Source organism: Octopus sinensis, linkage group LG14 (assembly GCF_006345805.1).
Source record: "Octopus sinensis linkage group LG14, ASM634580v1, whole genome shotgun sequence".
Lineage (NCBI taxonomy): Eukaryota > Metazoa > Mollusca > Cephalopoda > Octopoda > Octopodidae > Octopus > Octopus sinensis.
The window spans coordinates 41,089,107-41,101,606 of record NC_043010.1 but is presented as its reverse complement, the minus strand read 5'-3'; the positions used below and the strand labels follow the sequence as shown (position 1 = coordinate 41,101,606).

Genomic DNA, 12,500 nt, shown 5'->3' with positions numbered 1-12,500 from the left:
CACACACATACTCACACATGATGAGCTTCTACCCAGTTACCATTTACCAAATTTTTCTCACAAATTATTGGTCATCACGACATAATGGTAAAAAAAAGCCCCCCAAAAAAACACTTGTCCATGATACCACACATTAGAATTGAACCTGGCAACATGTTGTTGTGAAGCAAACTCCTTCATCTCAGGGTCATATATGCTCCTATATACATTGACTTAAACCAACATTTGTGATTGTCTTGAAATACAGAATTGGCTTCTTTAGTTTCACAGTAATGTTTGAAGGAGAAACTATAATTGTCACTCACATAGCTTGAACTGAGTAATGTTCTGGTTGTCAGGAAGCTGAATTCAATACATTATTAATATATTTTTTAATAATGGAAATCTTTTGTTAGTTCCACTTGATATTGGTTTCACATAAATGTGTATAGTCTCTGTGGTGTGTGTATCTTGGAAATTTAACTGAACATTTTATCCATTTTGCCAAGTCATACCAAGAAGGAAAAAGAATCTTTCATAAAATCTATATTGAAATGAAGATTTTAGTACAGACAAGAAGCAAAAAAATACCTTTTATGTTTAGTATTAAATGCTTGCTTTTCTTTTTCCCATCAGACTGGAATGCAACCGTGTTCGTGAGCTGGTTATTATCCAGAAGGAAACTGAAAAGCGAGACGCACTTGATCAAATGTCTTATGATAAGGATGCAGAAATAAAAGCTGCCTGTAAAGGATGGGAAGATAAAGTGGCTCAGTTACAACAAGAGGTATTTAAGTTTACTTTTTGAGACACAAAAAAAAAACCCACAAAAAAACTCAAACAAAAAAAAGCAACAATTCTACATTCAGTGATAATGGACATTATAAACATGCATTTGTAAAAAAGAAGCAAAATTAGACCAATAAACAAGACTCAAATTATGTTCCTGTAGCTTACTGCATGACTACATTATTGATTACACTAAAGAGCACCTGACCATTTAGCCTCTTAAATTAGTTATTTTAAAATGTTTTTGATACTTTAACTGTATTCTGACTGTAAATGATAGAGATAAATTAGTGAGATAAAGCAGTAGAACAATTTATAGTGCCTAATTTGTGATGAAAGAAAATGGTAGTGTCTCTGTAATGTAAATTGATAATACAGTTACCTGACCAGTAACAGATACATGGTTCATGTCCTGTTAGTGACTTGCGGCAGTGGGGGCCTTATAGAGAGAAAGCACTGCAGGAATTTAAGATTAAATGTATATATTTTCTGCAATGTGATTATGTACTTTGTTAACATATGAAAGAGATTTTTAACAATAATATAGTTTATTGGCGTATTGTTAATTTCTATTTCCTTGATGTATTGGAACAATGCTTTTGAATTGATTCTGTCTCTGCATTTCTGGGATCTTACTGTCTCGTAGACTCCTTCATATATAAAGAGTCAAGATCTGTGCAACATTACTCTCCCAGTATATTTGGGATCTTAGAAGCAGGAGAATCAACAAACTTCTGATAAAATGGAGTAATGTCAAAAAAGATGTCATATAAAAATCATTTATTAATTACAACAAATAACACCTTAAATGAAAGAGACTCAGAGTATTCAAAACGCAATCAGCATAATTAAAATCAACTGTCTAGAGAAATCTACCCTTCAGTCTAAAACTATGCTGTCTAACAATAATTAAGCCTGCAGAGTTAGGAACTTTGTGAATAAAGTGTTAGCTCTCAATAATTACTGGATCACCCTTCAGGTTATAATATCCTTCCTATTAAAGGCACAAGGCCTGAATTTGTGGGAAGAACACTAGCCCATTACTTTCTTGACCCCAAAAGGATGAACGGCATAGTTGACCTCAGAGGATTTTGAACTCAGGACGTAGTTTCAGAAGAAATACTGCTAAGCATTTTGCCCGGCATGCTAACGATTCTGCCAGCTTGCCACCTTCCTTCAAGTTATAATATCACCATATCCCCATGATCCATGGTGACCATTGAAATATATTGTGTTATTGTGTAATGATGTCTGATGCAACACAACCCACCATTCACTTCTGTAGTAACCTGAAGGACTGTATCAAGAGAGAAATTATAGCACACACATACACACACACATACACACACCCGCGCGTGCGCGCACACACACACACACTAGTTTTTGGTCAAACTTTGCAACCAATGCCAGCATAGAAAAAGGACGTTAAATGATGATGAATTACAAAAGAGCTACTAATAATTTCATGCTTTAGGATACATTAAATTGGTAGACTTATATAACATGCCGTTTGTCTCTGAGCAATTTTTCAAGATCAGTTCATAATGTTAGATGTTTTTAAAATCCAGGACACTGGACTTTGAAAATACACAAGAAAAACAAAATGAAAAAAAACAGAAGAAATAAATGCAAGACATTTGCCCGAGGTGCCCTGCTGTAGAAATAAACCTGGAAAGGCGGCAAGCTGGCAGAAATGTTATTGCGCTGGGCGAAATGCTTAGTGGTATTTCGTCTGCCGTTATGTTCTGAGTTCAAATTCTGCCGAGGTCGACTTTGCCTTTCATCCTTTCGGGGTCAATTAAATAAGTACCAGTTACGCACTGGGGTCGATATAATCGACTTAATCCATTTGTCTGTCCTTGTTTGTCCCCTCTATGTTTAGCCCCTTGTGGGCAATAAAGAAATAAGAAATAAACCTGGATCATTATGGTTGCAAAGTGAACCTCTTAAACACATGGTCATATACTCTAATAAATTCTTTTATGGTCACTGATATGAGCATGTGGTTAAGATGTTTGTCCGATAATCACATGGTTTCTGGTTTGGTACGCCTGCACAACAGATCTTCTACCATAACTTCAGGATGAACTAAGTGTTTTGAGTGAAACTGTGCAAATGGAAACTGTATAGGAGCTTGTCAGCTGAGTCTGTACATAGTGAGTCAGAGTTTCTTCTCCCTTTCTATCTTGGAGGCATTCCATGGGAACTGTTCTGCCTCTTCTGTTTAAAAAATTACACAAAAACAGTTTATATAAGAAAAGCTGTTAAATTTGGTAATAGCACTAAAACTTTATGTGTTCTCTTTCTTTTAATCTGTCTTTTTACAAGATATTTTCCTTGCAAAGTGAACTGACCACTGCTATGAGCCGTTGTGCCATTCAAATTGAAGAAGAGAAAGCCCGGTTCAGGTTAATGGAGGGCCAATTTGAACGTGATGCACTTTCCTTTGATGAAAGATTGAAACAAGAAACAGAAAGATTAAATGTGATGCAGAAGACTGCGATGAATGAAATCCATTTGGTTCACAAAAAAGATATTCAGGTATGTAATATTATACCCCAATACTTCTAGTACCTTGGGGGCAAGTGTCTTCTGCTGTAACCCCGAGTCAATCAAAGCCTTGTGATAGATTTAATACATAGAAACTGAAAGAAGCCTGTCATATATATGGATGTCGAATTTTTTTCCCCTCCATTTTCTTTTTCTCTTAGTTTTTCTTCCATCTCCTGTTTCTGACAAAGAGCTTTGCTCATAACATAAAACTACCTTTCTCTCCTTCCCTGAGTGTCTGCTGATACTTTGCATGTACCACATCTTTGCACTGTTGTTTTTTCTTGTGTTTTTCCTTGTTTTTTCTTGGATGAACTCTCTCTCTCTCTCTAAGCAATTTGACCATGCTGTATCTATGTACAGTTATCAACACTACAATAATCTGGTTTCTTTTTTATTTGCATTTTGCAGGAACTTGAGGCAAAATTGATGAAAGACCACCAGTCGGCTTTACAGGCACTGCAACTGGCTCATGTGACTGCTCAAGAAAAAATCACTGAAGAACATAAGCAAGCACTATTGCAACAAGAGAAAGAGTTAGAGAAACAACATGCAAAAAATATAGGTAAGTTTATTTATTGAATTAAAGCTATTTTAAAATCAAGAAATTTGTCATTTGGATGGAATCACAAAAAGAGCATCAAAATTCTTTATATATTTTTGAACTCAGAAAAAAGAAAAAAGGAAACTAGTTGTTAATTACCCCCCCCCCCTGTCAAACCTAACCTGATTGAGAAGGTTTTTGCTCAAGTTTCACTATCCTATCATTTTATCCACTAGGAATACATTGTCAAATCCACTAAGGATACATTGTCAATTGTATCCTTGACTTTTTAAGATGTTAAGGTGTCATTTGAGAGAGATTTAGTTACAATTTCTTGTTGGCTTGAAACCATGTATTTTCAGATTCACAATCACTGAATGGATGGCTGTTGGCTGGTGTCCAATACTTTAGCTGTGGGTTGAGCAGTACTTTGTGAGTGAAATTTGGTGTAATATATATATATATATATATATATAGTGTGGTGAATAAATTGTCATCTAAATTATACAAAAATGAAAATAGCTCTGACATCTCATTTTAACATATATATTTAACAAACTTACATAGAAATATCTTGAAATACTAAAGAATAAATTTATTCAATAGAATTACCATTGGCTTCAACCACGGCCTCCAGACGACTTCAGAATCTCCTGCAACTCTTCTGGATGGTCTCCTTGTTTAAGTTGGTGAATGCTCCCCATAATCCTTCAGTTCATCTTTGGGGTTACAAGGAGATTTGTTGGTCCCTTGCTCAACTGCACCTCATGCATAATAATCAAGTGAGTTGCAGTCTGTTAGGTGGCCAGATGTTAGGGGTGATGTGGTCACAGAAATTATTTGCAGCCATGACTGACAAGAAGATTCAGCAAGCTCAAGAGATGGTAATGGCAAACCAGTTCTGCATTACCATCTCTTGGATCGCTGCTCTTTGTTCTTCTTTGTTGCACATTACTAGTAGGGCAGCCATTCTTATACTGTAAAGCCAGAAAGAAAAATGGCATGATCAGGCTCAAACTTTGATCACGTAACCACAATAGTACCAACTATAAGCACGCATGCACAGAAGGCAGTGTGACAATAATAGAGATATGTCATGGTGAAAGTGCAGATAATTCTTGACTTCCCTTGTATATGTATATTAATATTTGGTAGAAGCTACAGTGTGACACAAGAGCCAAGAGTTTGATGCATTGGCACTTATCAAACTAGTTTGATAAATTAATAAAAAGATAAATGTACTCACGTTTTGAGTTCTATGTTTCCTGTTTACATCACTATAATCACTACACACACACACACACACATACACACACATGTACACACATATGTATGTATATGTATATATATATATATATTCAAAAATGAGGGTGAAAAATTAGATATTAATTTAATAATACCCTTATTTTAACACCAAGCGACCTAGCACAATAAATCAGGGAATACCAGAGTAAACACATAAATGTGAAACAAGGTGGAAAAAAGAGTACTCAAATACCAGGGGTAGAGTAATATGCTTTGTTGAATTTCTGCTGCTTTTAAATAAAGTATGTCTATATATATATATATATATTTCCCAGTCCCCAGTTGAACCGTCCAACCCATGCTAGCATGGAAAGCGGACGCTAAATGATGATGATGATGATGATGGTGATATATATATATTCCTTTTGAGCATTGGGCCTCATGGATGCAATGACTAAGACCTTTGGTTTTATGTCATGCTTGAGAAGAAGACCCATCGAGCCAAGAAAAATCACAGTCATGGCAGATACTGGTGTCACGCAAATGGCACCCATGCCAGTGGCATGTAAAAGCACCCATTACACCATCCAGCTTAATCAAGCTGTCCAACTTGATCAACCCATACCAGCATGTACAACTGATGTTAAATAATGATGATGATGATGATGATATTTATTATTAGGAGTGGCTATGTGGTAAGTAGCTTGCTTACCAACCAAATGGTTCTGGGTTCAGTCCCACTGCATGGCACCTTGGGCAAGTGACTTCTACTATAACCTTGGGCTGACCAAAGCCTTGCAAGTGGATTTGGTAGATGGAAACTGAAAGAAGCCTGTCGTGTATATATATATATACATATAAGTTTGGATTTTATTCTCTCAAATAATAATTATATACATATATATATACAATATATACATATATGTGTGTTATATATATATATATGATATTATACATATACACACTACATACGTACATACATACATATATATAATATATATATATATATATATATATATATATATATATATATATATTCATATGTGTCTGTGTTGTCCCCCACCATTGCTTGACAACCAATGTTGGTGTGTTTACATTGATGTAACTTAGCGGTCGGCAAAAGAGACTGATAGAATAAGTAAGCTAACAAAAAATAAGTTCTGGGGTTGATTTCTTCAACTAAAGGCGGTGCTCCAGCATGGTCACAATCAAATGACAAAAGAATATTATCTGTGTGCGTGTGTGTGTTTGTGTGTGTATATATATGTGCGTGTGAGTATATATATATCTATAAATATATACATACATACACATATATGCATATGTATTTGTATGCGTGTGTCTGTGTGTGTGTGTGTACATGCATGCATGATTGAGTGTGTATTTCTCTCGTCTTAACAGATGTGCACACACTGTAAACAAAACGTCACCCTTCCTATCATTGCTGTCATTTGTGAGCAGTTCTGTGAGAAAACATGTTTGGACTGTTGATTGCTTCATCGACCAAGGAAATTATTAGAGTAGTTGAAAATTGCTGAGGACTGGGTTAAAGATTTAAATCAACTTAGTTTTTGTTGCTTAAATTCCAGAAAAGGACCACTGCGTCATCATTCCATAAAATGAGTGGATCTTTTCGGTTTGAACAGCAGTTTTTTCTAGCAGTGTCATATGAAATTGTCACCCATAATTATGACCCTAGTATCGATCTATTGCATTTCAATCTGTTTTAGGGTTAGGGTTAGGGTTTGGGGAAGGGTATCTTTTTTTCTTCAGAAATGTAAATAAACCCAATCTGTTTCTTAAACGAGGGACATATTCATATGGCACAGAATGCTTTCACCTCAATAGACGTCATTGATTGGTTGAAATTGCAGAAATTGAAGAAAAAAAAACAACAAATATCTTACAAACTATAAAATTTTCTCAATAAAGCCAAGAGAAAAAGATGTTTTATAAACACATTCTACCAGTATATGAAGTTTAAAAGTATTTAGTTACGTCGAAATTATTTTAAAAAACTACCGGTCAAACCGAAAAGATCCAAATGAGTTTATGGGGAGTAAAACATCAATGCATGTCAGAATGACAAAAGAATGAGGAAGGTACCAGCTGGATGTGTGATGTACCAGAAATAACTACTAAATCTCCCTTAAATCACACACCTTCCAGACTGTCCATATTTTAAAACTATGATTAAAAAAAAAAAAAAAAAAAGATTTTAGGAATTATGGAGGGGCAGGGTTAATCAAAACAATTAAAACAAATTTCACTATTGTTTTTAGATTACGTTTCATTTTTCGTATGGAAATAAAGGAAGTGGGGATTGTAGTGCTAATTTCCCCCCACCAATTTTTATTCAATCTCCAAGGCTTCTCCCATAATTTTGAAGTTAGTTAGTTAGTTAGTTAATTTGGCTCAAAAGCAAATAGCAAGGCCATGTAGGGGGACATGGAGTTAAGTACAGGGTGGTGTTCATGTAAAGAGTTCAGGCCACTTGAGGTCAAGGGAGGCTTTGAACAAAGTGGTGCATAGTGTAAAAGGAACTGGCCAAAATCGGTACTGAGTTGGGGAGGATTGTTTGAAGAAAATTCATAAATTTCCCCCAATAGACCTCTCCTATTGTTTTTGAGTGAATCATATAAGAAAAAAGAAAAATATCCAAACGAGATTGCTCTAGAAAGTGGTGACCAGGGAATTCATAAATTTGAGAAAAATGTATTCAGAAAAAGCTTCCCTCAATCATTTATGGGGGTGTGGTGGAAAAAATTGGAAAAATTTCCATAAAAAATGAAGAAAATCTGATTTATGAGCATGTGCTGTTCTGAAAGTCTGCCAAATTATCCGACGAGATAATGCAAATACATATGTGTACATATATAATAATACAATTGGATCATCCCATAAATAATGAGGTTTTTTCAATTGTATGACCTAAAAGTCGGATGGGGATGGGATAAACTACCTGCGTCAACTTGCTATAAAAGTAGGCAGTAATTTTACTTTCTGCTTAATCTTAGCTCAAGTTTTGAAGAGTGCAGTTCAGTTTTAACAGTTAGTTTTTCAAAGCTATAATAGAAGTGACAAGGAAGCATATTCGGCATATTTTGCTTTATGAGTTCAATAAAGGCAACAACAAAACAGAAAGTGCAAGGAATATTAATGCAGTATATGGGGATTGGACAATAAGCATACACTAGTATCAATGGTGGTTTCAGAAATTCCGAGCCAGAAATTACTGCCTAGAAGATTAGTCTCATCCTGGAAGATCCGTAGAGCTTGATGAGGACATCCTGAAGACCCTAATGGAACAAAATCCCATCATAACTGTTGAGGAACTAGCAGAGAAGCTTGGATTTGGCCATTAAACCATTTATCTGTACCTCTGTGCCATTAGGAAAGTGAGCAAATTGGTTCATTGGGTTCCTCACAAACTTTCGGTGTCTAATAGTATGCAGAGAGTGAATGTGTGCTCTTCTTTGCTGTCATGTCTCATGAATGAACCTTTTTTGGAGCGAATACTGACTGGTGATGAGAAATGGGTTCTCTATAAAAATGTCAAATGCCGAAGACAGTAGGTAGGGAAAGGAGAAACATCAGCATCCCAGGCTAAAGAAGGTCTTCACCCACGTAAGGTGTTGTTATTTGTTTGGTGAGACATGAAAGGTTTAGTCCACTCTGAAGTTTTAAACCCAAACCAAATGCTAACAAAGGAGATCTACTGTGAGCAGCTTGAGTGTCCTAAGTCAGCGCTTGAAGAAAAACGACCATCTTTGGTTTCAAGATGAAAGGTGTTCTTCAATCAGGATAATGCTCAGCCACATACAGTGAGGATGACATTCCAAAGGCTGGAGCAGTTTGAATGGGAAACAATGTCCCACCCTCCATATTTGCCAGATATTGCCCCATCTGATTATCATTTATTCCGCCGTCTTCAAAATTATGTGGACAGAAAAAATATGAATTCTGTAGATGAGATCTGAACAGTACTGGAAGAGTATTTTTTGTCACGGGCAAGTGAATTTTGGAAGAAGGGCTTGTAAGTCTACCAGATAGATAGAAGAGCATTGTAGAAAATGAAGGAGAGTATATTTTAGATTAAAAAAGAACTTTGTTTATCTTTATTTTGGAAAATAAAAGAACTATAAAAAAAAAACGCATTATTTATCGGATGACCCAATATATATGTTTATGTATGTATGTATCAGTGTGTGCACCTGCATATTTTATAGCCTGTTTTTTTTTTTTTTTATGTTTGTCAGTGTATATACTTCTTATTTCTTTATTTCCCACAAGGGGCTAAACATAGAGGGGACGAACAAGGACAGAGGAAGAGATTAAGTTGATTACATCGACCCCAGTGCATAACAGGTACTTAATTAATCGACCCCGAAAGGATGAAAGCCAAAGTCGACCTTGGCGGAATTTGAACTCAGAACGTAGTGGCAGACGAAATACCGCTAAGTATTTCACCTGGTGTGCTAACGTTTCTGCCAGCACACCGCCTTATATATATCCTGTATTAATACAGTATGCATAATCTTGAGTAGATTGAGTGGCATTGTTAGGAATGCCTGATAAGAATCAAGAAGTTGACACGATTTTTCAATGACTGTACTTTCCCACTTACCCTTCCTATTATTTTAAAGAGTGTGGTTGCTTCCTCTGAAATAGGAGTCACGAACTTAGAAAATTCCTGTTTACTGTATCATAATTCTTGTTGCTTGTCATCCAAACACAGGTTATCAGCAATTTGATAAGGTCAATGATTTGAAGTGGCTGTTAAGGATGGTACAAGTGTTGCAGTGTTTATGTACTCATGCTACATTTAATTGTTTGATTATTTAATCTTTTAGTCGTTGATTGTTTTAGTCATTAGACTGCGGCCATGCTGGGGCAGCACCTTGAAGAATTTTAGAGAAATGAATCAACACCATTTTGTTGATTTTGTTGAATTTTGTTGATTTTGTTTAATTTTGTTGAAGTACTGGTGCTTATTCTATTGGCCTGCTTTTGCTGAACTGCTAAGTAAACACTGGCTGTGTGGTAAGTAGCTTGCTAACCAACCACATGGTTCCGGGTTCAGTCCCACTGCGTGGCATCATGGGCAAGTGTCTTCTGCTATAGCCCCGGGCCGACCAATGCCTTGTGAGTGGATTTGGTAGACGGAAACTGAAAGAAGCCTGTCGTATATATGTATATATATATATGTATGTGTGTGTGTGTGTGTGTGTTTGTCCCCCTAGCATTGTTTGACAACCGATGCTGGTGTGTTTATGTCCCCGTTACTTAGCGGTTTGGCAAAAGAGACCGACAGAATAAGTACTGGGCTTACAAAGACTAATTCCTGGGGTCGATTTGCTCGACTAAGGGCGGTGCTCCAGCATGGCCGCAGTCAAATGACTGAAACAAGTAAAAGAGTAAAAGAGAGTAAAGAGTACCAGTTGTCAAGTGGTGGGAGGTTTGACAAACACAGACTCAAAGACACACACACATCAATATATATATATATGTGTGTATGTATGTGTGTGTGTGTGTGTTCAAGAATTTATACATGCACATTCATGTTTGTATGTGTATGCTTAAATGTACATATATTAGGTGAGATCCTTTTAAAGAAAAAAGTAAGTAATTAAAAGACACTGAATAACGAGTTAGTCAGCAAGAAGAAAGAAGTTGTGAAAAAGCATAAATGTAAACAAATACACACAGAACAGTATTATTGTTAATGTCGTCATTGCATTTCTGAAATGGGGACACAATAACGGATGAACAGCAGGAAGTAGGAACGAAATAGCTACTTGTAGTGGGGGAAGGGGGTGGGGGCAAGTGTCATTGATATTTTGACTAAATGGTTTTTTTTACGTAAATGTGGAAATTCTGTAGCTGTCTCTGAACACTCACGTCAGCTCTGATCCAGCAGGTCTATGTCAGAAAGGCATTCCAGCCATGACCATCTTCTCTTTTTTTTTTATTCAGCATAAGCTAAGATATTCTCTAAGCCAAGATATTCCCTTATTTTTTTGATTGCTTCATTCTTTCATTCATCTAACCTGCATTATTGCTAATATGTACTTTCGTAAATTAATTATTTAAATTTACTCTTCAATATAACTTCCAAATCGTATTCTCTGTCAGTTTTAATTTTTCTCCTTAATTCTTCATATAATTTCCAAATTGAAATCTCTTAGCTTTTTTTTTCTCTCTGCACTTTCATGTTGGCTAAATATTCTCATACTGTCTCTAAAATAATCTTTCCTTTCACTACAGCTTCTTACTATCTCTACTCCCTAAAACGAAAATACACATTCATATGTTCACTTCTGGCCATAGTATATATTTAAGGGGCCTTTAACACATGTTTTCCTCTCAGACTTTCATGCAGTCTATTCAAGTGTTTGGTTATTATTGGCACCCATGATATGCTAATATGTACTTTCATAAACTAATTATTTAAATTGACTCATCAATATAACTTCCAAATCGTAATCACTCTCAGCTTTAGTTTTACTCCTTAATTCTTCATATAACTTCCTAAATTGAAATCTCCCTAAAGTCTTAGCTTTTTTTTTTCTCCCTGTGTTGGCTAAATATTTTTGTACTATCTCTAAAATAATCCTTCCTTGTTTGTGATGTTCCTGCCCATTCCCACGAATACTGGAAATCTTGCTTCTCTCGCCAGAAATCCCCTCTGATACTGGTGGTCTCCTCTATCATACCTGCAATCTCCCCCTCCCCCATCTTTCTCTCTCTCTCTCCTGGGGCTAACCCAATCAGATAGCAGTCCACTTACTTAATCTAACATAGGTATATTGATATTCGTATCTGCAGCACCAGTAATGCTTATATTTACAATGCTCATAACACTTATACTTACAATGCCGTGAATACTTACTCTTACCTCCAGTAGGGGCAACAATTTTACCATGCTTGAATGTTTGAATGACAATAGATTAAAAGCAAGAACAACCGGTGCAGCAGGTCTGTCAAATGAACATGGAAACTTTCTTTTCAGACACTGAATAACATCTCTCCTTCCCTTGTTTCCTCCCACATCCGTTATTCTGGGAAAGTAACAGTGACAAACTAGGTGGTGTAGGCATACTCCTTGCAGACAAATGGGCGGACAAGGTCATAGAGGTGTGTGATAGAGTGCTTAAGCTCAGGCTAGTCTTGCAGAATAGTATAGCTACAATTTTCTCTGCCTACACCCTACAAGCAGGCCTGCCAAATGAACAGAAGGACCATTTTTATGATATCCTTCTACAAGCTACCTCAAAGACAAATGACAATGACCTCATCTTTTTGGCTGAAGATTTTAATGGGCATGTTGGATGGCAGTCTGGTATCTTCCATGGTGTTCATGGGGGCCATGGAAGTGGTTCCTGAAACAAAA

General features: G+C 36.2%; 1 protein-coding gene across 2 annotated transcripts in view; it reads left to right on the top strand.

The window, feature by feature from the left end:
- LOC115219205 (protein FAM184A) overlaps positions 1-12,500 on the top strand; it is a 132,220-nt gene that overhangs the window by 103,870 nt on the left and 15,850 nt on the right. For both annotated transcript variants that reach the window (XM_036508890.1, XM_029789324.2), the window contains exons 10-12: positions 616-766; positions 3,097-3,309; positions 3,730-3,883. In XM_036508890.1, coding sequence (XP_036364783.1) covers positions 616-766; positions 3,097-3,309; positions 3,730-3,883 — 518 coding nt within the window. The remainder of the gene's footprint in view (positions 1-615; positions 767-3,096; positions 3,310-3,729; positions 3,884-12,500) is intronic.